This window comes from Aythya ferina (genome assembly GCF_964211825.1).
Source record: "Aythya ferina genome assembly, chromosome: 13".
Taxonomy (NCBI): Eukaryota; Metazoa; Chordata; class Aves; order Anseriformes; family Anatidae; genus Aythya; species Aythya ferina.
The window spans coordinates 8,007,619-8,033,427 of record NC_140311.1 but is presented as its reverse complement, the minus strand read 5'-3'; the positions used below and the strand labels follow the sequence as shown (position 1 = coordinate 8,033,427).

At 44.3% G+C, this 25,809-nt stretch overlaps 1 protein-coding gene across 2 annotated transcripts in view; it reads right to left on the bottom strand.

Moving 5' to 3' along the window:
- GPC4 (glypican 4) overlaps window positions 1-25,809 on the bottom strand; it is a 67,558-nt gene that overhangs the window by 14,209 nt on the left and 27,540 nt on the right. For both annotated transcript variants that reach the window (XM_084535142.1, XM_084535143.1), the window contains exons 2-3: window positions 23,277-23,435; window positions 8,059-8,450 (exon numbers count right to left, since the gene is read on the bottom strand). In XM_084535142.1, the coding sequence (XP_084391268.1) occupies window positions 8,059-8,450; window positions 23,277-23,435 (551 nt within the window). The remainder of the gene's footprint in view (window positions 1-8,058; window positions 8,451-23,276; window positions 23,436-25,809) is intronic.

Below are 25,809 nucleotides of genomic sequence, written 5' to 3'. Positions count from 1 at the left end.
CCTCACAGCATCTGCCCTGCTTTGATATTTCATCGGGTTGATCTTTATGAATCCCAGCAGATGCATGGGAAACCGAAGCTGCTTTCCCACGTTCCATGGCAGACGAACCACGCTACGAAGACACCGGCCGCTCACTCAGATTGGACACCACACACTTCCTTTGAACAAAGACCTCGCATGATTTTAAAAACAAACAGGGTTTTGCTTCCTTTCCTATACAGGTTTCTAACTCTACACAAAACTGAGCAGAGGATCATGCCAAGTGACAGAACACCAGTTCCTTCAAACCTCAGTCTGCAGCAACTGCCTGGAGGAGCCATAGCTCATGATGGACACAACCCACAGGTAAGCTCCTGTTTTGCAATACAACTGCAGGTGAAGAGGAAGACAAAGTGGGAATTCACTAGTCCAGGTTTGTCGTTTTATAGCTTCAGAGAAGCAACAGGAAGGCACAAATAGAGATCGCCTGTAAGAGAGAGTTTCAGGAAAGATTACGAGTAATTACACCTCGTTACAACAGTGATAAATGCTTAACTGCTGCGTATCGCTGCAATGAGAACCTTACCCCTGGCAATGGGCCCACGCCCAGTCCAGACCAATTCTAGATCTGTCAGAGGGATGTGCCATATGTTGCACTGGCAATTCTTCACAAGCTTTTAATGTTCACTCTGCCATGCCAGGTGCAAGCTCTTAAAACACCATTGTATGTAACAGTAAACCCAGATATGCTTTGTTCTGGGGTTGTGTTTATCTTGGAAAGCAACTCAAGTTCATTCAAACTCTACTCTAGAATGACCCTCAAAACCAAATAATCTCCTTTCTAATAAAGCAGAGTCCCAAAGAAAGCTTTATTTGCTGAACAGGATTTAGTCCAGTAGATTTGAACCCAGGTAGTACATTGTAGTGCACATACCCTGTAAAAGCTTATAATAGAAGTAAATGCACTCCAAACCCTTCCTTTTATCTTGTGAAATTTATTTCCTTTCTGTGCCGTTCCATGCCACTGCAGCAATCCATCACCCTGTGGTTTCATCATGTAAATTACAATTTGTCCATGTCTGTACGCTTTGTCAAACGTGAAGATTAAAAGCTGTTAACAGATGTGTTTTGGCACCAATCTTCACATTCGTATTGGACTCGCTATTTAAAAATTCAAGATTTTCACACAAACACAAGAACTAAGCAGAAAGCAAACAATTATGGGATTTCTGTGGTTAACTCAAACGTTTCATATCATATTTGTTGAGTACCCCCCTCACACTTACATTTACTGGGGAAGATGCATTCATGTTCCTGTAAAAATTATGTGCTCTCAGTGTAACAAAAATCTATGTGTTTTTGTTGTTGTTTTATGGATACATTGCCATTTTCATCACATTTTAGAATCTCACATAAGGGAAATGGTTTGCCCTGTGTCCTTAGACTTCTCCTAGTAGTTAGCAAGTGCATCTGGATGCATGCTTCTGGTACAAGCTTCACCTATCAAGTGAAATGCCTTGTTAACACCCTACATAAAGCCACTAAAGCTCAAGAAAACTGATCCATGCAAGCAGCTAAGGTTCAGAGACTCAACCAGTTTTTTTTCCTCCTGCTTCCAAAAGTAAGGAAGAACTGAGGAAGGGTGGTACAAGTCCAGCTGTGGATGGTCCTGCAATGCGCTGCAGCCAGACTGGCAACTCCTTCCAGCTGCCAGACAGCCAGAGCCACATTTTATGCTCTCACTCTACCCTGAAGTTAACATTAAGAATGTTAATAACAACATTTAAAACCCTGTCAACTTTAATAACTATTTGTAATAACACTGATAATTCAGGCTTTCTTATCTTCCAAGCTTACACAGTAATAGCGTTGCCATGCCAGCAGCACAGCCATCAGAAAACAAAATCCCACAATTTGAAAATAGATGCGGTGAAATTACTTTTGATTTATGTTGTGTTTTCTTTAAAAAACAATGAATTAGAGCAATACTAGATAAATAAGATTCAAAGAGTGACTTCTCAGTGACACAAAGATGATTTCACGGAAAAAAAAAACACACAGCAAAACAAACAAAAGCCTCCAAAAGCAACTAAAGTAATGTTGGATGCTCCAGGTGAGCAGCCAATTTTAAGACAGGAGTCATCAATTTTGAGGATCTACACAACGTTACTTGTATAATTTTTTCCTCCACTGTCTTCTACAAGAGCATCATCTTGGCACATGCCAGTCAAACATCCAGCTCATCGTGAAACAGATCACTGCCATTTCTTGGAATACCCCACCCCAAATATTCCAATGAAAGTGTTTTGGAATTAACAACGCATTTCAGCATTTAACTGAATCTGCTGGCCTTGTGTTAGCATATGAATAATTTAGAAAGCATCTCATTCAACCACAGATTTGGGCCTCCAAGGTCTTGCACAAGAGAGCACATTTAACAGCAATATTTGGTAACTACACAGCTCTGTGCCTTGTCCATATTCGCTACCCATGGTGACGTTTCTGCAGCTTTATCTGTCTGGTTATAGTCACCTCCGCATGAGGAAAAGTTCAAGAGTGCATTTACGCTTGATTCACTACTTACAGTTTGCTTGTCCCCCCCCCAAAGCATATGCAGATGTCACCCTACCAGGGAGGAACAGAACTCCTGAGAACCAAAACACTTGACCTGCTAGGTTTTAATTTTAATGTCTTAAAAGGAGAGCACTGTGTGCTTGTCTTGGGAGATGCCATGGAGGATCTGTATTCTTTAGCTGTTGCTCTCCATGAGACATAGCATTGTACCATCCTGTCTGCTGCCACCACGCTACCCCTGCTGCAGGTCTCTGAAGTCAACCCTGGGCTTTCCTGAGGGCATTTGCATGGCAGAAGCAAGTGCAAGAGATGCGGAGCTGCCTGCATCCTGCCCAGGTGCAGGCACCCCAAGCCTACGCACGGCCATGCAGACACCTCTTCCAAATGACTCCCGGGTGAGCAGCTCCTTCTTTCCGTGTCCTCAGAAGCAGCATGCCCTCCAAACAAAGCTTCTTTAAAGCACCGGCCTCTCCCCAACCCAGAGACACAGAGGATAATTATGAGCATTTTGTTTGCTATAATGAGCCAAACAGTGAGAGCATTTATCTTGGCAGTGATACCAAAAAAACTTTCTTAGTTATCCCTCATATCATTTTCAGAATTAACAGCTGAGTCACAATGTGGAGGGGGGCAAAGAAATAAAAAGAAAGAAAAAATCCCAATGGACTGAGATACTCCTACGTGATGCCATGAGCTCCAAACCTGCAGCCACATCCATCCATGCACACTCTCAGCCTGTTAAATCCGTGATGACTGCTGCTCGAGTATGCTTTGAAGGCTATGTCTAGCACAGACCCTCAGATGGCTGGAGCTCAGGCAGATGCAGCCACATTCTTGGCAGGTCTTCTCAGGGTCATCTTTGATGTAGAGAAGTGCTTAGTATTGTTTTCTGCATTGATGTTTGCCCTTGACACATGGATGGAAATGTCCTTGTGCACGGTGGCCCCTCTGTTCAGCTCAGCAGCTTGCAACTTACTGCCTGGACATAACTTTTTTTGGAGGTCCCTTTGTAACACTACAAGGGCTCCTTTGCTCTTCTGGCTGGTTCTCAGTTGCTCATGAAGCAGCAGCATCTGCTTCCCATCTCCTCTCAATACACTCATACAAGCAACAAATTTCATTTCGATCTGTCACTTCACTGGGAGGATCTGCTCTTGCCCAACAGGTGTCCAGCTTCAGATATAGAAACATGAACTTCTTTCTGATTTAGGATTAAGGACACGTGCCCCATAAGTCCAACCAAGGACAAAGAACTCACAAAAGGAGATTGGACCTTTGCTCACTGACTAAACTCTTAGATCCAGATCATCAAACGGCAGTGGTGAGGGACACAACATTTACAGAAGTAAGAGTTCAGCTCCCAAATATATTTGCTGATAAAGGTTTAAATTCTTATTCTTTTAGTGTTTCATCATTTTCATCACCACTTCTCCTAAGCTGATGCCTGGTTCACATTCAACATCCATATAGAAAAGTTCAGGAGCCACGGTTAAGGCACTGCAGCTGGAGGTAAGGGAGTTCACACAGGCCAAGTGTAAGCTGGTCTACGCAGGTTCACGTTTCACCTTGTGCTTAATGGATGCCTGATTAGAGATGAGGCAGCTCAGAGCAAAGAGGTTTAAAAAGCCATCAGGCTCTTTCTCCAGCTTTCAAGCAGCTGTGGGAAGGCAGATTACCTGCCCTCTCCCACAGTTATCTTCCATAAATGGTTTCAAGAGAATTCCCTCTTTGGCTGCTATCATCACACTTCATTAGGAAAGAAATGCCGATACCAAAGAAGCTTTTCCACCCACTACAAACACCTCCAGCAGCTTCCTCTTAGCTTTTACCATCTCTCAAGGACCGCAGATCACAAAGTAGGTGCATTCTTCATATGAAGCTGTGCATCTATTTCATATGGCTTATACCTGTACTTAACAACTGAAATACCATTTTTTGCACATAATTTAGAAGCTGCTGCCTATCCTTGACAAAGCACACAGGGTTCCCAAGGACCATTTCCCTGAAATACCCTTTCCAGCTGCTAGGCTGCTCTGTAGACAACTGCATCTCATGTGGCTTTCAGCATGCCAGGGAAGAAATTCAAGAGTCTCCAGTGCTCTGATCAGACATAAGCATAGGAGGAAAAAGTGGTAATAGAACCTCAAGACAACAACTTAACAGCATCAATCCCCTGGGGAGCTACAGAAAACTCAGCACCATCACAACTGTGGCAGGGTCCTATCAGCACATCCCCACCTGCAGCTCTGTGGAGAGACTGGTGATGCAAACACAGCAATTCAGTGTCACACGGCTGCACGCTTCATCCTGCAACTGGCATTTGTTTCTGACTTTTAACCTCTAACTAGACTTCTCCTGTTACCCCTTGGGTCAAGCACGCTCCTCCTGACCCTACAAAACGCTGTCAGTGGGCTCAGTCCTTGACTTCACTTCTCTCTTCTCCCCCAACAACGGGGACCTCTGTCCCATACCTGCATGCAGCAAGCCTCCAGGCACTTTGCCCTCGAAGGTGTCACGACCCTGGACAGAGCCACGGGTTTAACCGCATGTCACTAATTAAGGGAACGTCTCTGCAGCTTGAGAACTGCAGGATTGCCAGTTCTCACCCTTTCTCGGTCATTCTGAGCTCTGGCTTGTGTTTGCTCCTTTTTTCCCCAGAAAAGAGCCCTCTCAGCTGGGGCAGGAAATGTCAATGCTGGCAGCAATTTAACCCTGCTGATTTCAGAGCTTGTCAAGGGCTAAGTAGCAAGAAGTGATTACGGGATGGGCAGATTTCCGTCTCCCAAAGGCAGGGGCAGGAAGGTCAGAGAGAAAGTACCAGGCTTCAGCAGATGACAAAGGAAAGCATTGGAGGCCTACAGCCATCCACAGACAAACTCAGATGCAGGAAACATTTCAAGCAGGCAGAAATGACAACCTAGGCTTTTTTCTTAGATTTTCTGATCAGGACGGGGATCTAGAGAACTGCGTACTTCAGGTCCAAAGGAGGGAATTTGAGAAGTGAAGATTTAATTGGAAAACAAAAATGCATATATATATTTTTTAAACACAATCTGAAAAAAGTCTGTGCTTTCAAAATCATAGTTTTTTACAGTTGTATATTTGGGCAGCAACATGCCTTCTGATCCAATCACTTCTGAATTAAAGTTATTTTCTAGCACCCTGGATCTGAAATCAAGCACCCACAGCTTTTCAATATTCTCTCTTCCTTTCTCCCTTTCCTCAAACTTATGCAAGAACAATACCTTTCTAAATGCATCTCCCTAGCGAAGATGTAAAAATATATAGTATCATTAAAAAGGCATCAATGCTGTACCACTGTAAAGTGCTCTTTGCTCTCCTAATAGCACCATGTGAAAGTGAAAAACAGCTGGATCCTTTAGTAGTTTGTATTTCTCCTTCTGAGGATTCTCAATTAAGAATTTTTGACTTGCTTGTTACAAAAAGCTTTACAACTAATTTGCATTACTTTGGTCATTTTTCATAAAGATGAAGATTTATCCCTCAAGTTAATCCATGATACAAGCAGTTATCCCACTACAACTCTTCAGTAAAAATAATAAGGAAGCCAAGTCAATAGAGTCATTATCTAGATCTCAGCAGAGCTGGGCTAATCTGTATGTAATGTGGGAAGCCCCAAAACACAACCACAAAGCAGCAGGCATAAAAGCATCAGCTTTTAAACTCACGTATAGAACTTCCCACTGTGTCTTGCAGAAACATGATGTTAGGCTTCCACTGAATGAGACTCACACACTATTAGAAAAGCTTATTCTTTCCACTACTGCAATGAAAGCTTAGGTATTCAGCAGCACAGACCCCTGCTACCACTTCGAAAAGCAGATCTGTTGCACGATCTCCAGTGCAACTTGTGAAACTGAAGTGGAAAGTGCAGTAACTTAATTCTTCACGGAGCAGGAGCTATTTTTGCAGCTGAGTGGGTCTCTGGATAACCTTGCACACTCGAGCAATTAATTCCAGAGTTGAAGGCAACTCTACACTCAAGGATCTTCAAAAGGAAAAAAGAAATCATGGTGCCACCTTGGGTTCATGACTTTTATTCATAACAGATGCAGGGACCATAGCCCTCATGGTACTGTGTCAAGTCTGGAGACGTTTTGATGAATTCTGAGCAGATGGGGCATAAACACAATCCCTCAATCACACACGTTTACTGTCTATCAAGTGATTGCACATTCCCCAAAACCATACTGGGGTTCAGCATTCGGATCTCTGGAATACTTCATCTTAATGGCCTAGCACTGAAAATTCCATCGCCTCCTACCCTTTTTTTTTTTTTTTTTTTTTGACCACGATACCTGCCACAACATAAAGCAGCCAGAAAGAAGCCACCAAATCTGAAACCCCAACCAAGATGTCAGACTTTTCCAATGACCTGACGTGGAGGCACGCTTAGCCTGATCCAACACCAACCCTCCCACCCACATCTTCCCACCACAGGATGGCATCCCTGAGGCTGGAGGATTCTGTGGTCTCATCTATTTTTTTCCCCTCCTTTTTTTTTCCTGGCACTTAGGGTGATTCAAACTACTGCCTGCCCTTCCAGCCTAGTGCTTTACTGCTCTGCAACCAAGTCGAGAGAAAGTAAACCCATCTGCTTGATTAAATGATTATACTAAATCTTCTAGCCCACGGGAAATGAACTAAGTTTGTTAAAAGGAAGTCACTTTTTTTTTTTTTTTTTTATAAATCTTACATAATCACTTTAATTTAGTTTGAGTTGTATGGTAGATGGAACAGGTGTATTAGATAATCCCCTTACAGACAAATCTAATGTGTAAAACAAACAAACAAAAAACACAACAACTCATCCTACTTAAACCACTCCAAGGTGATTTATATGAACAGAGAGGTAAACATTAAGGTGACCAACACAGCTGTTTGACAACCCAAAAAAAGTGACTTAACCATGAAAGTCTGTGGCCTAACTTATGCTGTGTGTGTGGCACCAAACACAACTGGCTCCTGCCCTGTACATATGACTCCAGCTTACTGTTATCATAAAAGTACTGTTTGCTTGTGCTAACAGCCTCTCCCCATGCCTGGGAGCAGGGAGCAAATCATCAGCTGCTCCGTAAGATGCCCATGACTCGTTGTAATTTCAGAGCTATATTAAGAAGAAGTTACAGTCATTATACAAGCAAACATGGTTATTTCCACTGCAGATGGTAGTTAATTTCCTGCCTGTTGCTGTTCCATAGACAGGAGGACAAGCACCAACAGGGGAAACGTCCCTGCTGCTGGACTGCAACACAGGACAGTGGTGGCCAACACTGTCCACAACCCTACCACACGATGCACAGCTGGGCTCTCCCCACCAACAGATGGAATTTGGCCCCATCTCTGCTCAACTATCAGCAACTCATTTAAGTACCTACATAAGAGTCAAGTGCATGTATCACGTTCTACAGAACTGGGACAACACAAAGATTTTACCCACAGGAAGTCCATGGGAAACAGGCATAAGTGCAAGAGGGAGCTCACCGCAGACACTTTGCTGATAACATCCCTTGCGACAGCAAGGCCCTGCGCGAACGTGCGGGCTGCCACAAATGCTCGTGTCACTTGTAGCTTGAGCTTGCGCGGCACATCCCCAAAGGGCTTCAGCTGCTCCGTGTACTTGCTGACGCACTCGAGGTACTCGTCCGTGAAGTGGTACTGTGGGTTTACCAGCCGGAACATGCGCTCCAGCAGGCGTGCCCAGAACTCATTGAGCATCTCCTCTAGGTTGACGTTGCCACCCACATAGTACCGCTTCAGCTCCACGAAGAGGTCCTTGAACAGCTCCGAGTTCTGCATGTACAAGCGGCCGTACGTCCTCACGAACATGTCGTTCAGCGACTTCTCAGCATTTTCAAGAAGTTCTTTGAAGAACTCTACAAAACAGCAAAAGAAGCCATGGTGAACACTAGCATCGGGTTGCGCACTTGCACACTGCCTAACTTGAAAATCCAGTGCAATGAAACCATCCTCAAAATGAAACGGATTTCAAAGAATTTCTATATCAAATTCTCAAAGGATTTCTATATTTCAAAATTATTTTCATAAATAAATGATTCTCAGAAAAACCCTGTTCCCAATCCTAAGACTCGGGTGAGTGAAATATCTTCTGATCCATACTAAAAACCATAACAAAAGTCAGCAAACTGAAAAAAAAAAATAAAAAACAAACCATTTTTTTACATTACCTTTAAGATGGCTGAAAATAACTTATTTTGGAGCATAATGTTATCAGAAATCAAAATGTGTTTTGCTTAAAACAGCTGTTTTGAACAAAGTGCATCTTTCTTTTCAGTTACTGTTGATTCATTTTATGGAATAATCATAAGCCAGCCTAAAAAAACTAACAAGTTTAATACATTTTTAAAAACAGACCCAAAAAATCTACCTTTGGGTTCTTTCTCCTGTCTTTCAAGTTTGTCAGATCTCCAGGCAGGGCCTGTCTCCAATTATGTAATTGCTCCTGATTGCAGACAGGGCTTCATATGTTTGTGGCAGTACAAAGAAAGTGCAATTAAGTGAGAATTTTCTCAAAATCCAAAGGCTGAACACTTGACACTGACAAGAAGGCCAAGAGATTTTTCAGATGACAGAAAATGGTTGGGGGCCTTGGGGTTTCATGGCTTTCAAAAAGCAAACCCCAGCTTCACTTCACTGTCCGAGAGCACCAGACAGACCGGTGCCGGAGAACAGACACTGCTGAAACACCATCACTGCCTCTTGGCAGTGCCACACACACCTCTGACGCTGGTAGTGAGTTGAGCCAATGACATCTGGCCAGGTCAATTTAAAGAATATTCCCCACCAAGTCAGGGCTGCCAAAACCTCGACACTTGGGGAAAATGCTTTGTTTCTGACAGACGAAAGTGCAGGTATCACTGAGGTAGTTTGGACAGAGAATAAGCTGACCCACAGCAGCACAAATGAAAAGAAATACTGCTCCCATAAAAGTGGCAACAGTACAAATAAAGAAAAAACAAATAGCATTTAGGTAGCTCTGATGAAAAATCACCCACCCTACTGGATAGACTTCACCTTGGATATGCAACACAGAAGAGTTAAAATGAAAAAACAGGGGAGGGGTCCACTAAGTCAAATTCATTTGGGCCATTTTGTAACAAAACTCAACATTATATGGGCGTGGGAAGGAGCTAAGGAGACCAAGAGTAAGTGCCACAGGGACTTCCATCATTCTGGCGACCAGCACACACTCTTCATAGCTGAGGTTTTCCTTGCCTACCCAACAGGATCTGCAAAACTCCCCCAGGCAAACAGAAATCATGCAGTGTGGGTGCCTGGTGCTCACCATGTGCTCCCAGCACCCAGGGTGCAGCTGTGCTGCTGCCCCACGTCGCAGGGATGAGGGAACCAGTTATTTTATGCATGCCATTCACAACTGAGGATTCTGACCTCTGCTTTTCTGTAACTCATATTCAATAAATATTTTTTAATAAAACATGCCTCTAATTTTTTTTTTAATCCTCAAAGGAGTAATGTTTAGAGACAGAAGTTGTTAGAAGGAGGGAGTAATATATTCTGGCGCGGTGTGAATTTAAACCTTGTTAAAACGTATTAAAAGTATGCTGAAGTTCAGATTTTAGTGCTTCAAAGTGCTCCAGTACAAACAAAGACTAACTCAGAAAACATTTTCTGGAAAAACTGAAACATTCTTCGAGTTCCTGACGAACAAAGTCATGGGGCTTGGTGGTTGACATAGCTGTATATAATGCAGCCTCTTAGGAGCACAAGAGAAATGATCCAGGGAAGAAGAGATTGATTTCAAACACCCGACACGTCCTCTGTCCAATATCAGCAGGAACCTCCACTTTCGTTCCCATGACTGGCATTTCCTCTCCAGGAAGATTTTTTCCTGTTGAGTTTATACTACAGAGATTAGCTTGGTGTATATTAATTTCTAATTCACTTAATCATTGTGAAGGCTCACTTCCTTCCTTTGCTCAGACCTTTTAATATCACCAAATAACTTGTTTATTTAAACACTTTAGTACCAGGCACAAGAGCTGGCAGATGCATCAGCAAAACTCTTCAGCAAGAATTATATTTTGAAATGACATTGATGTGAAATCTATTATTTTCAACTGTCAGTCAAAAGGAATCCAAATGAATGTTTTAAGCCAGGAAAGTTATAATCTTGATACATCCATTATTTTATTGGTTACAATCCAAACAGAAAGTTGAATAAACTGATCCAAGCTTTAGATCAATTCATCTCTTTGCAAATTTTAATCTAGGCTAGAACCAGGTATGTTCATTAATTATCCTAAAGCAAGAACACTAATTAGCTGTTAATATCTGTGCACCTGCAGTCTTAGAGACAGCAGCTTTTACTTGCTTAAAAGGAAGGTAAATACAGGAACTGAAAGTTTCCCACCAGAACCAGCCACGTCTAAAACCCCAACACAGCATTGCTGAAGGAAGTACCATGTATGTGCAAAACTGTTTCTGGCTTGAGCACCAGCAATCATTTTCATAGTCAGGAAACACACATTCAAGTGTCACTCCCCAGCTCAGAAGAGGAAAAGGACAGAAGAGCCTCCGTGTTTGCAACACAGAGCTGGCATTTGCCCTCCTGCCCTGCAAAGCTTCCCCTCAGCATCCTCAGCACAGCCCAGACTGTGCCATCTGGGGCACCCTGGGACTGGCATGGGTGGCTTGGCTGCATGAGGCCTCACTGGGCACGTGGAGGCTCCTGGGGTGGAATGAGAGGTTGAGATGCCAGAGAAAACAGCCACTGAGCATGGCACTATGGCAAAGGGTGAACCCCACACCAGCAAGCAGGGATGGACGAGCAGCAGGACATGCGCAATGTCTAGTGCAACGTACAGTCATTGCATTAGCACTCTTAACTCGGTCAGCAGCAGGGATTAAATGGTAGATACGTGTTTTACTCTGGCTGTTGGCACATATCAAGTCTGCAGCCTCAGTTTCTGTCCTCTATCTTAAAGAAATCAGCTTTGGCACAAAGGAACATCAAACTTATCTGCATAAACCATGGGCAAAGACATCCGCAGTGAAGAGAGGAAGTTACACTCTCCAAAAGTCCTTTTTATGACTTAAATGCTAAACTGTCTAGTAATTCACTCCATCTAATTAGATATTAATTCGCCCCTTCACAGAAACAAGCTGATTAGCAAATGCCAGTGTAACCCAGCATTAACCTTGCCACCACAAGAAGAAAAATGGCAGGTTCCTCTCTTACGTCCTGACTGTTTGCTGGGTAAAATAAATGACCACCTTTCATTTGTATTAGAAGTTGACTTGTTCTCAAACAAAGCAAACACACAAAGGACTCGGTTGCTTATTTTACAGCACTGTAAAAGCACGTTTTACAGCTGTGTTGCAAGCAATCTGTACTCATTAAATTATCACTCTGACAGGCTTCCCGTGAAAAGCTGTCAAATGCAAACATTTTTCACAGACGACAAATCATACTTTGCCGGTGCTCTCTGAGACTCTGCTATCCAGAGAGATATCAGGCTCTCATTTGCCTACCAGTTATCTTGCTTAAACTCACAGACCAAGGGGCAGGGGGGCCTCTAACAAACAGGCAAAATCAAGGAACACACAAAATTGGGAAGGGTTTCACAAACTGATTCCCAGGAGCATCAACATGGTTTTCAAGGAAATCTCACATGTCCCATCTTCCCGGTCTCCTAGCTAGTAGTAGAGTGCGTAGAGTTGTCTGAGTTACATGGAGAAAATTGCCACTTTGCTGGGTTTAATCTTTACAGATACAGGTCACAGGCATGCACTGGCAGGACTGTGGCACAGGCTGGGTCCGCTGGACAGACAGCAGATGAGACACTGGGAATGACAGACAGTGGCACCACATTCAGGTGGGTCCATCAGCTCTGGTCCAACCCATGAAAGACAGAGCTGCATAAAATTAAGGGGCAGCATCTGTGGAGCTCTTACCGATGCAGAATTCCCACAGGAACAGAAGTCACTTGAAACAGGAATCCTCTGCAAGCAGTGTTCCTGAAATCCCACTTATGAGCCACCTCTGCTGATCACTCTGCATTTGGTATCGGTGTTATTCATGACTTTACCGAACACTGCAAACTATGAGGAGGTGTATAATGAGCTGTCACCTCCCTAAGAATTCTCAGTGCTGCCTTCCCAGCACCTTACATACTGCTTGTAAATTTATTTCTGCTTGCACATTTTACTACTTTGCCCATCTCAGCTGAGCCCCACTGATGCAAAACCATCTTCCAGTTCAGGAAGGTGCCCCAGAGGAAGAAAACCAGGGCTCAGCCATGCCGTCCCTCTGCAAGGGTACCAGTGCTGCCATCCACAAAATGCAGCTGAGCTGCCCTGTAGGATACCAAGCCAGAAAACCTTTCCTAATACAAAGATGAAACTTTGAAATTTGTAAATAAATCCTCTGGACCCTATGGACTTTGATGCTCAGAGGAAGATGACATTTCTGATGCAGTTGACTTCTAGAAATAGAAAAGGATGTAATCTGCAGTCAGGCAATCTACAGCTCTGGGCTCTGTTTATTCTTTTAACACATTTGAATTTCAGTGTAGAATTTCAATGCCAACACTCAGGGAAAACCTAGGGATGTCATGAAACAGTAAGAAAGACTGGACGTGAGATATATGGTATTTCTGTAATAAGAGTCCTGGAGGAAAAGAAATCCCTGCTTTTAAACAAACCCTCCATAAAAAAAATTTCCACAATAAGAAAACTTAACCATAGTTACTTGGCAATTTCCTTTTTTCAGGTAACAAGACTTATTACCTGTTTGCAGCTTGAGGGCAGACCAGCCCTGCCAGTAACCCTGCACTGGAGAATGCTGCACCCCCCCGAAGGTGCTTCCACCACCAGAATAATTCAAAACAATCGCTTCCAAAGTACGGGTACGTTAGCTATTTGAAAAAACGCAATCGCTCCACCCACTGCAAGGCACAGGGCAAATTCCACCTACAGACAATAAATCCACTTCCTTGGACTTTTTTAATCTTGGATTCATAGGTCTCATCTGAAAATATCCTCCTCTTAGGAACAGACACAATGTTTTCCTATTCCTCGTGCTAATGTTTTCAGATATATTAAGGTTGGATTTTCATATTAGAGGGCTTTTGATGGGAAAGCCCTCTGCTGCAGGGTACAGCTCTACCTAAATCAATGGCAGCTCCCGGAGATTAGAGAAGCACATCAAGGAGGTGCATTCCACTTCGCCCAGAGCCAGCTCTGGCATTTCCTAACAAACACTGGTGATGAAGGCAGAAGCAGCAGGACTACCCGGTCCAAGTTGCCTCCTGACCCCCAGCAGGACCCTGTGCCCTCCAAGGCAGCTGTGTCCCAAAGGGTGAGCTCTCCGGGCTGAACTCACAGCCGATCATCCTACAGTGTGAAGTTTTGCCTTGAATTTCTTCATTGTCAGGGATGAAACGTTTATTTTTCAAACAAAACCTCTTTATGGAGAGGCACAACATTCTGCTTGAGAAACGCTTCCTCTTCCAGCAACTGCAAAGAGTACAAGCACGAGCGAGTGGGGGCTCAGCACCAAAAAGCCCACGTTTTCATCGAGGAGAAAACCTGAACTGCAGTGCAAAAAAAAGGCAGAGTTTCATCCACCTCTGAGTCCGTTAAGCTAATGCCCCCTCCACAGATGCCTGTGTTAGGGTGTACTTGTGTCTTTCCAAATGAAGGTCAGATCTACGCTGCACCTTTCCATTTCCAGTGGCCTTAGGACGTGCTAAATTTCCCACGCACTGGCTTTGCTTATTTTATAGCCATGTTTTCAACTGGCCTTAGAGGTATTCTATTCAGGGTTTCCAAATTAACTATGCAAACTGATACCAGGTAGACGTGCAATTACTCAACACACCTTAAAAACAAACAAAACTAGACTCAAGGACACAGAGGGAATACACTGCATTTTTACGGGCACAGTTAATTAGTTTCAGATAATTTGCCACCCAGCTTTTCAGGTATACTTTTAATATGTTGTCCAGATTATGATTAATTAAGGACCGTCTGTCTTACCGAAACCTTTAATTTGCTTGTCTGTATAGACAATTACGTTTCCTAGTGTATACGGGAGAACACTGCCACAGAACAGATTAATTATATTTTCCTGTGAAAGGGTTTACTCATAAAAAGCACACCACAGCAAGATGGATTCCTAGCTGAATATTCTTGTTTGAGCCACGTCCCCAAAGGCTGCGCCACGAGGGGCCAGCACCATCCCCATCCCCACACCCTCACAGACTTTGCATCTGTGGATGCAAAGTCCAACCCGTAGCTGCTCCTGCTATGTGAACAGAATGCAAGCCAGACAGATAGAATGGATTTGGAGGAAAAGGCACAAACGTTCCACAGCTCTTTTCACCTCAAAGTTGAAGCCATCCATAGCTACACCACCTACTCCAAAGGAAAAAGATTTTTTTTTTCCTAAATGTGCCTCATTACTTTTAATATGCCTTCACTTCCTTTATTGCATATACTGCATTTGTAATTTCCACCAGGGAAAAACAAACCATAGCTTAACAACCTTTTTCCAGAAGTGTTGAGAAACCGATGAATACATAGTGTTAACACATTTATTGAATATGAACTCAGGAAGGGCAGGGCAAATCCACAAGCTGTTTCTCTGTCCTGTTTTCAAACATGTGTTAGCACTTACTGACATGGGAAGAACTCTTCCGCATAGTTTGAAGAAATACAGGCTTAAATCATGCCAGTATCACAGCAACAGCCCTGACATGCGAACCTCAGAGAGCTGGGAAGCACTAGAAAATCTCCCAAAACTTTGCTTAATTACTGAAAGGTTTCAAGACAAAAGCAACAATTAGCTCATAGCCCCCTACGGGGGGAAGAGGGAAGGGGGGGGGGGGGGAGAAAACAGGATTTCTAGAACTTCTCAGGCCCACCAGAAACAAGATCTGTACTTCAGGAAATCGAAAGAGCTAACATACAGCCCAAGAGCAGTGCTGTCACACAGTGACCAAGCTCCTTAAAGGAGTAAGAAGCAACAAAGAAGGTAGGAAAAAAAAAAAAACACACTGCATGGTATTGAAACTGACGTCTGTGATTCAAGCAGCAAGTAACTGCACCACAAATTCTGTTCCACCTCACAGCCATCCTAAGAATTAGGAAAGCAACACCAGCAGAAACGACCTTGGTCCCCTCTCGGTCCATCCCACAGGACAAACCCTGGCTTTGCAGCCTGCTCACTCCCGTTCCCAGAAACCTTTCCTGCTTACGCTTCCAGTTCTGGGCCAGCTACAGCGGGCTTCTCCCACTGCCTGCTCCTCCAGCAGAATGTCCTCCATCCTCAGCTCGCATCTCCCTTGTGACCACAACTCAGTCATCTTCCCCAACACACCTCCTTGTCACTTCTCTCCTCTCCCTTGTTCTTCTCTCCCCCGCTGCTCTCCAGTCTCCCCATGACTAATTTTCACCGCACCCAGTCCCCAGTCTCACTGACTCAAACACTTCTATCACTTCCCAGCTGCTTTAGCCTGCTGACCCAAGTCCATTCAGTACCAGAACACCAACCTCCCACCCCAACACAGCAAACGTCAGCTGAAAGATTTTAAAGCAAACCCCTTCAAGCTGCCTCCCACATACCCCATTTCAAAGGAGCCTTCTGGAAGGCTGGGAAATGTATTTCACACGTCTTTTTTTTTCCAAGCCTCCCTTCTTTCAACTGCTGTTGAAGAGCTTGAAGAGGACCTGTGCCACTGAACGATGTTGACAGCTTTCTTGCTGCCATAACCTCAGATCCCCTTGTCTCCTATTTGCACTGAGATCTCTTCCAGCCAGGGCCACCGCTCTTATTCATCTGGCGTGCAAGCAGCTGGATGCTAAGACACTGCAGTCCATTGTACACTGATAAAGCCACAGCACAAGTCAGCCCTGTACCAGCAGGATATCACACTCTCAAGCCCACCACAAGAACCCAAAGCACAACCATCTCCATCCGCATCCAGGGGAGTAGTTCCCAAGACTACACAAGCAATCGGAGCCTGCACATACACTAGGTGATTTTCTCTAGGAGGAAAAGAGAGTTAATTTTAAACAGACAAACAATAGCTCATTGACTGGTTGACAGCAATTAGTAACCAGAGAGCACCAGACACATTTCCTGTAGCAAAGTATAAAGTGTGCTGCCCAATCTTTGTTTTCTGAAAAAACAAAGGGGTAAGAGCAGCTTACCTGCAATCTTAACATCAGAACCGCTTGGACATGAAATGGCAGAAGACTGTTTGATCCCTCTAAGCCCACAGAAAGTGGCTTTGCCTATTGCTGAACTCTTCATTCAGAAAAATCTCATCCCATGCACACCTCCATGGGGCAGGAGGCTCCTCCCGCCTTGAGAAATCCTCCCCCCAAGGATGCCTTGACCTCATCATCCTTCCAAGCCTCCCCACACAGAGATCTGGTCCCCCCTCATTGATAGATGAGCATTGCCCTTCTCAATAAAGAAGAGGAAAAATCACAGTGGTTTTGTACCTTTTTAAAGATCTCCAGATGGAGAGAAGCCAGTTAAAGAAAAGAAAGAATAAACAAACTTCCACTATACAGAGAGCAGAGAAAGCAGACAATTTGTTTCATTATTGTCAGAGTGAGTGGGAAAGGGCAAATAAAAGCCCTCAAGTGGGACATTTTAAAGAAACTGTGTTGGTGGTTGCTCTCTCCCCGTTTCTCCTAAATCACTACACCCCTATCCCAGACAAGCACAGGTCCAAAACCAAGCCTGAAGGACTGGCTCTCAGCAGGAGGCAACTGCTTCTACTTCAAAATGCGAGGAGTCTTCCCACCATCCTCTGCCCTGTTTGGTGTGAGGTTTGGTGTCATCCTTTTCTGGAGAGGCAAGAATGAGGCTATGCCTTTGCCTAGACGTGAGTGGCAGCAAGATAGACAACACTGCTGTGTTATTTGTATGTTAATGATGCAGTCATCACCAGAGCCTTTGCCAGAGGAAAGGTTGCAATGGTAGAGCTCTCTCCACCAAGTAGATTTATTCAACAACACAAAAGCCACATGGCTCTTGCACAAGAAGCATTAAAGGTCCACTACATCTCCAGTCTCCCTCTGTGAAAGCCCCACTACACCGAGACTCCTGGGAGCAGCCTTCTGCAGAGATCATTGCACCAGAGCCAGCATGAGGCCAGCGGGTCCCACAACACGAGGGGTCCTGGCACATGAGCAGCATGAAGCCCCAGTTCTCTGCTCCTGCAGGCAGCTTCCAATAAAAGAGTTAACAAGACATTAAGGTCCCAAAAGGGCAGTTATTTTGGTAAGGCGGAGCGTCCTGATTGTCTGCCAAATTCTAACTATAGGAACTGGACACCCGCGGGGTTCGTCTTTCACCATTTGCCTCCGCGCCCTCTGGAACAGTGGGAAGGAGACCACTGAGACAGATGACAGCGAAGAAAGGCCACCATGAAGGGAAAGCCTCCCCTCTACCCTCAGGACAGAGGAGGGCTCTCCTCCAGCTCCCTGCCTGCACACATGCTGTACCCACCACACAGTGCAACACAAAGCCACACCAACACCACACGTCATCTGCGAGGAGGCGATGGACCAGCAGCAGCTGCTCTGGTCTCTCCCCAGCTCACCTATGCTCCTGCTCTCTATCAGGACCACTGAGTTAGCAGACAGGGTGCATTCAGCCCACAGGAGGGTCAGCCCAAGACACCCACTAATTCAGCCTACTCTTTATACTCACTTATACCACGTGACTAAGCGAGAAATCAAGAATTTGGGGTTGAATGCAGTTAAACTCCCAGAGGTCCCAGCATACCTCCCAGCCAACTCTGACCTGGAGACAGCAGCTGGGAAGCCAAGGGTTATCTGAAAAATATCTAAATAAAGGAATTAGATTAGAGGTTATTTTTTTCCCAGATTAAACCAGAAACCATCTCTTTCAGGGAAGCTACGTCCTACTCTGCTTTCTCAAAATCTACAGAACACCCAAAGGCACTGACCCACAGCCAGCCCCCAAGAAATAACCCCACAGGACCCAACCTGTGGCGTGCTGTATTACAGGGCCCCCTCCATCCCCTCTGCCTATCCTTCGGTGGATGCACCATGGCCCCACACACCCCTTAGGGGACCACTGCCCAGCTCCTGCTCAGATTCTCTTTCTTTCCACTCAATTTTCCCGCAGGGGTTTCATTTTACACTTCCATATTTGTTTTATCTTAGATGTTAATGGGAAAGTCAGAGGGGAGCAGGGAAGAGCAGAGCAGAAATGGGACACTCAACGTTTAATAGCTTCCCAGATGCTGGCTGGGGCTGAGCAATTCTGAAGTGACAAATCCTCCTGTCGCTTGGGCACAGTGAGCACCAAACCTACTGTCAGCCCAGCCCACTGTGCGTTTGCCTCCTTATGGGTGCGTAATACTCCTACACAACATGGGAAGCAAAAGCTTGCTTGCCTTTCCTAAACCCAGAGCACACAGAAGAAAGGGATGAGACTTGGTTTAAATGAAACAGCTTCTTAAATGCAGTGGCAACAATAAAAAAGCCAGCACTTCACAGACTCAAACCACCACAGCAGTCATCTACCAGACCCTCTGCTCGTGGGGTCTTGGGGATTTGTCTTCCCCTCATTCACCATTCAGTCGCAATAAGCCTACAAAACATCACTTCTCCCTAGAACAGGCCTGGCACAACAGTTACATCTTCTGAGAGATTCAGTGGGTGTCTTTAATTAAAGAATTAAAAAAAAAAAAAAAGCAACCAAAGAACATTTTATCTCGGTAGCAACCGGATAGCGGAAATGCTGAAGAAGAGTTATCTGCTGCTTCCTGCCCCTACTCCAATTCCTCCAAACAGCTGAGCAATTTCTGTTCTGGTATTCACCTCGTCTTCCCCAAACCACTGCTCTCCTAGCACAGCCCCCAGCATGGAAAACTTCAGCCTGAAAGGGCAATGGAGATGAAAGCTCAAGTTTAATAAAAGGGACTGAGTATTTACACAGCCTTAATGTCACCATTAATCCTTTTCACATTATTAAACCTTGGGAGAGAGAAGAGGAGGGACACTGACTGGCAAAGAAGAGATGAAGCAAGAGATTTTAAACATTTCCCCCTACTTTTTTTTATGTATGTCCCTTACTGCTGAAAATATATACGTTGCTGCTAGACTGGGATTGGGCTAGCAATTTGAATTACAGGAGAGAACCCTGGGAGCATACAGAACTGTACTGTAAGAAAATATGCAAGATACTGGACTCTAAAGCTTTGATCTTCTCCCAGTGTCTGCAAACCAAACATGCAGAGAAGGATCTGATGCTGTACAATTACGTATTAGGAGCTGAAGTGATTTCTGGTCAGCCATGTGAGGACAGAATCAGAAATTTGTTTGATACTCCTGATTAAGAGGAGATAATCCACTGCTGAAGTGTATGGCTTTGGTGTCAGATCAGAGCTATTCTGGCAACCATTAGAAAAGCACGCAGAGCTTGAGCAACAGCTGATGCAAACACTCCAACAGCCACAAGGCATTACAGCCTCCATCCAAAGGACATGCTGCCAACTTCAACTGTCCTTTTACGTTGGCAACTGCTGCAAAGGTCAAGCACATAAAGGAGGCAGCACAAGTTTGCCTCTCCTCTCAGACCTGAGCATCAAGGCTAAGAGATTAGCAGCCAGGGAAACTACACCACAGATTGCCAGAGAGCTGGGGGTCACAGTTGCTTCTTGTCACACGAGAGCTGCAAGTGCTGTCACCAAAGCACCCATGATGTTGCCCTGCAAGAGGAGTGGTTGTTCCACTTGCTGAGAGACCAGTGAAATCAAGGGAATTTAGGTCTCCACAATAACTCATCTTGCCTGTTCAGTCTAGCCACACAGCTTAGATGATTTCTTGTTAAACAGGAAGATGCATGGCTGATTTTCTGTCAGCTTTACTTTCATTTGAATGGATTTGGCTACTGCTAATGAGGTAGCCCTAAAGAGCTCCAAATGCTAAAATCAAAGCAAGGGCCCATGCAAAGGAAGAGCTTTGGGAGGGATCATGTACTTTTCAAATCTTATCTCCAGAGGTCAGGACACACACATAGGTCTTGATCATCTCCCTCTCCTCTAGGCTGGAGCCGTTACATCAAAGTAACTGTCAAGGTACTTCAAATTGGATTCGTGTCCCATTCAACTTCCTCTTTCCAGTTACTTCGACTGAAACTATCTTTAGAGTGCACCACGATGCAAAGTTACACCCAAAATACAATTATCAGGGGCATCAAACTGGAAGAAAATCTTAAAGCAGTGTCCCAGCAGTCTCCCAGCCTCCACTCCACCCAAGGCTATCATTAACCACTTGGATAAAGGAATAAAGGGATCCTTGCAGAGCCCATAAAGGAAAGGATTGCCACATCCTAGGGGCAGAAAAGCCAGACCAAACTCAGAAGTGTTGGAAAACTGTAGTATTGGTCCAGAAACAGGAAAAGGAATGCCCCTCCCAAGGGACATATGACAAGGAGAAATCAAGCATGCAAGGAAAAATCAGAACACACCTGACCAGCTGACCAAGCATAGGGACTGTAGTGAGGAAACAACCACCTCAAACAGCCTATCAGTCCACAGGAAGCTCTTTTAAAACAAACATGCAAAAACACCAAAGCAGTCTAAGCACAGCACTCCAAAAGCTTGCCAATTTTTTGCACGGAATTGGAGAACCTCCGAGGAAGACTTCTCAGCCACCACCAACAGTGCTCCTGGGAACTGAGTGCATTCAGCCTCCAGGTGACTCGGTCAGTGGGAGGGAAGCAGTCTTGATTAAAAGTCTTCCAAGAGGTAAATGATAGAGGATGGTAATCAGTTAATCTCTTCTTCTACCCCAGGTAAGATTAAAAAAAATCCCTAAATCAGCTTTGTCTACAGCAAACGAAGATTTAGATCTGATATTATCAAATGCTCAAAGATGGGCCATTAGGCTTTGGGACAAGTTGAGGAGGTTGCTAGTTCTTCATTAGTTTCATAAAGGGCAGAGAAACATGCTTCAGGGACAGGCTGGGTACAGCAAATCTAGCTTCCAGGAACAGGATCACAGCATCCCCTTCCAAATTTGCCTTTCAAGGACTCCCAGGGTTAAGATCAGAGGAGCCAGTGTTGAGACCAGCAGCAGGCATGCTGAGAGGTGCTGACAGAAACAGCACATAGCACAAACAGAACAGCTTTGCAGGGCTCCCTACCAAAATCTCCCCCATTTTGAAGCATTACACTTTGAGAGGTATCCAGCCTAGCCTTATACCCCCCTGCCATCAAGCAGCCCTGCAGCCATCTCTCACCATAAAAACAAGCAGACACACCTAACAATACGTCTGCACCACGTCAGAGATGCTAATACAGTGAACTGGGCATGCTCTTTGTTTTCAGTGCAGCATTTTAAGCAGCCTTGTCATTCATTTAAGGTGAAGCAGATGCTGTTCCTCTGGCCTCTTTGAAAGGGCTTATCTATGGGCTGGATTTCATTAAGTGTCTTGTTCTGCGTTTAATAAGCTTGCAAGTCTAGACACTTAGGTTCTTTCTCTATCACCCCTTTGGTGTACCAGCAGGTAGAGACAACAGAGGTTAAGAGGGAAATATTTAGCTGGTAGATTTAGATGCTATCAAGATGATTGCATAATTTCATTTTGACTCATTGCAATTTCACACCCAGGGACTTTTTCGTTCACCCAAGTGCCAACATCCTTTGAAAGAAAGGGTTTCCTACCTGCTGCAGCAGCAAAGAGGAGGTCCCTGGTAGGTTCAAGACACAAACTTCAGGGTATTGGTTCAACATGGATTTTCTAGTGACTGAACAAGGGAGAACAAGTCCAGAGGAACTATGCAGTGGAATCACCCTCTGCTACCAAATGGAAATGAAGCTGTATGGGCACAACACAAGTCTTGGCAACCCAGCCCACCTAACTAATCAGATACTTCCACATCTAGCTAGATGTCAGCTCATCGCTGCAGCCAACAAGGACAGCCCAGGCAGGCAGGAGCCTGACACCTTACTACTCCCTCACTGTTAAAGGGCTGCTGGGGCACGCAGTGAATAGAGGACACTGACACAGGTGTGTGGAAGCTACTTGCAAAAGAAGTTTCTTCCATCAAGGTAAGGAGATAGTACAGCCCTCCTGTGCCTCAGCATCGCTGATCTGAAGGCAACGCTGAGACCAGAAATTTGCTTATCAGTCAGTAGCTGGTGTCACTTGAGCAATGGGAACTCGGCTGAGACTTAGTTGATTTTGCTTCTGACCCTGCATCACAGTTGAACCTTCAGCCTCTGTGCAAAGACATCTCTGTATTTACTTGCTGCTTTACTTAGCCCTAAAGGCTAAGTGAGATGGATACAAATCATGTTGGTTCATAACAGACCAAGGAAGATCAGCATTTTTGTGGATCAGGGCTGTGAGGTGTGCACATTACAATTACGTGTACTGTGAGGATATGCAAACAAAACTAACTGCAATCTAATAGCAAAATAGTTTTTCGAAAGAATAATCAGAGAAATCTCTTTAGGAAACAAACGACTGTAATCAGCAAATATTACTCTCACATGGGATTGCAAAACAAGCCATGCTCTACCCTCACCATTATGAGTCATGAACTTCACCAGCAAAGGGGGAGGCAGAGAACAATTGCATATAGAACAACAGGATGGGATTTTTTATTTTTTTTTTTTTAATTTTATGCAAAGGAGATCAAGTTCAAGGTCTCTGCACTTACCATCAAACTTCTTGTATCGGGAACTAAACATTGTTTGTAAGTGATTGCTAAGCTCTACAACAGCATTTCTGAAGTCATGTTTACTCTGTTGACTGTACTTCTCTTCCATTTCTTGAGAGCAGCATGTGTAGGCTTGCGAGCAGACTTTCAAGTGGTCACCTGAAAAGCAGAGAAGAAAATATTCCAAGTTAGAATTCCCTATGCAATGCAAAAAGTTCAGCTCATGAGGCCCCACAGCTGCATCATCTATTCTTGAGATGCTCCTGTTGGGCTCTGGCACATCAGAAGTTAATTCTGAAAAAGAGCTTTATAGCAACACATATAGATACCACGACTTATCATCCTGTAAGAACATTAAGAAGTATCCTCTTATTTATTCAGTTTATTAACTGAATAAACAGATATTCATCTTGCACAATATAATCTGAAGAACCAGCAATTTGACCTGTCTACACTATGATATCTTCCATGAAGTTTCTGCTGAGTATTGTAATTACTTTCAATTCACTCAGTTTATTCATAACACAATATCAATGACAATGGTCCTTTTTGCACAGATAGGCCATTTAGTCTTCATCCCCGCCTCCAGTTATCACTGGAGAAGTACTCTTTCTCAGAATCACAGTCATCACAGACATCAAAATAAATATGTTTTATGCAACTACTTATCACAAGGCTTTCCTATCACATTTCTGACTTCTAATTTTACAGCTTTCTGTCATCACCTTGGGTGAAACTGGGTGTTTGTTCTGGAGAATTCAAACAATTTTCTTCCTTCACCTTGAAAGTTAATGACCAAAACAAGCAGTTAAGATGAGCAGCTCCTACTTCCAAGTCAGGCAGTATTTAGAAGACACCAAATACATGCAAGCTGCTGCGATCCCTCCCATTTTCACACCCTGCTGCCAAACCCTAACCTTCAGCCCACAGAAAGGGATGGAGAGAAGAAGTCTGCTCCCTACTTGCTTGCACCCCAAAAGTCAGCAGCAACCTCCAGCACTGCCAAGGCTCACCAAGACTCACCCCAAGAGCTGCAGGGGACTTGGCAACCCACTGCCCAGAAAAATCTCTTCACGACAGGCTTTGAACCATGTAACTACCTGATCTGCTAAAGCATGAGACGTGTTTGTAGAGAAATGAGAGCAATATTGGTACTGAGCAAAACAAGAGCCCAAGACCAACACAAGCGGTTGTTCCTCTGCCAGCCTAGTGCAAACACCTGGTCCCACAGCTGCATGATCTGCCCAGCTATTCAACCTTCAGTTCACTTTGCATGACTTTCTTGCCTAAAAACATTAGCCTCCCTCCTTTCAGACACTTATGGTACTTTTAAAAGCAAAAAGGAAACAAAAACTTATACATATTATTTATACAAACACATACACTTCATCCTAAGAACCTCTTCTCCTAAACTTGTTTTCCTTTTGCACTACAGGGTTTGTTTGTTTTCTCTGGCATTACAGAGAGACCTTGACCAACCCATAATTCTGCCACAACTAATTTATTGCACAGGACTGTTGACTGCTTGTGAATTATGGAAATCTCCGGGACTGTTACAGGAAACAGCCCTGCTTAGACAGTAAGTTTTTTCTATGTTTTCTGAAGGCTATCTCCTTCCAGACATTTTTTTCCTTCCCGTTTGCACACTCCTTTTCCTCCCAGGACCATCTCCTGTGGCAAGCACAATGTGTTAAAGCGAGGGGAGGCAAGGCAGTCACAATGCCAAGCTGAGCCTGGGCACGCAGAGCCCTGTGGCACTGCCTCTGCCACCGATGGCCGTGCTCAGCTTGATCAGCCATTTAGCATGGAGAAAGAGGTACAGCCAGGATTTTTAGATCCTGCCCACCAAATTTGCCTCTGTGATTTACAAGCACAGGTTGCAAACACTGCAGCCAGCACCAGCTGGCAACTCAACAGCATCAGGCAAAGCCATCGGGAGCACAACACCTCTCTAACAAACCTGCCTCACTAGCGAACATTTAAAAACCAAGAAATTCCCCAGGCAAAGCCACACTATTTCTTTTTGCATCCCTTTGCTCCGATTCCAATACAGAACTAAGCCGCTTTGACACAACGGAAAACACATAAATAGCAAGGAAATGATAATTACTGCTACAGCCACGGCTTGTTTTGACGTGTCAAAACAATTTAATTTCAAAACTCTCGAAACTCTTTCTAAATTTCTGATGGAGGGGAACTATGTTGGAAATACCTTACCTGAAATGCACTTCATTATTTCAGTACCATTTTCATTAAGGATTCCTTTCTTTGGTGATTACAATTTACATACTCCTATTTTATTTTGTGCTGGAGGGGTACACCTCCACCCTACTTGGCAAACTCAAGCCTGCTGACAGCAGGGTTTCTTTTCCTTGTTACGTTTCACAGACACTCTGAAGTTGTCCACAGATGCCTTGGGATCCCCTCAGCAGCCATCTCTAACAACCACTCCAATTTATTTATTGATAAAAAAACAAAACGTAAAAAGCCCAACATATTTCATAATTACAAGGAACAGTTTTATATCTATTTA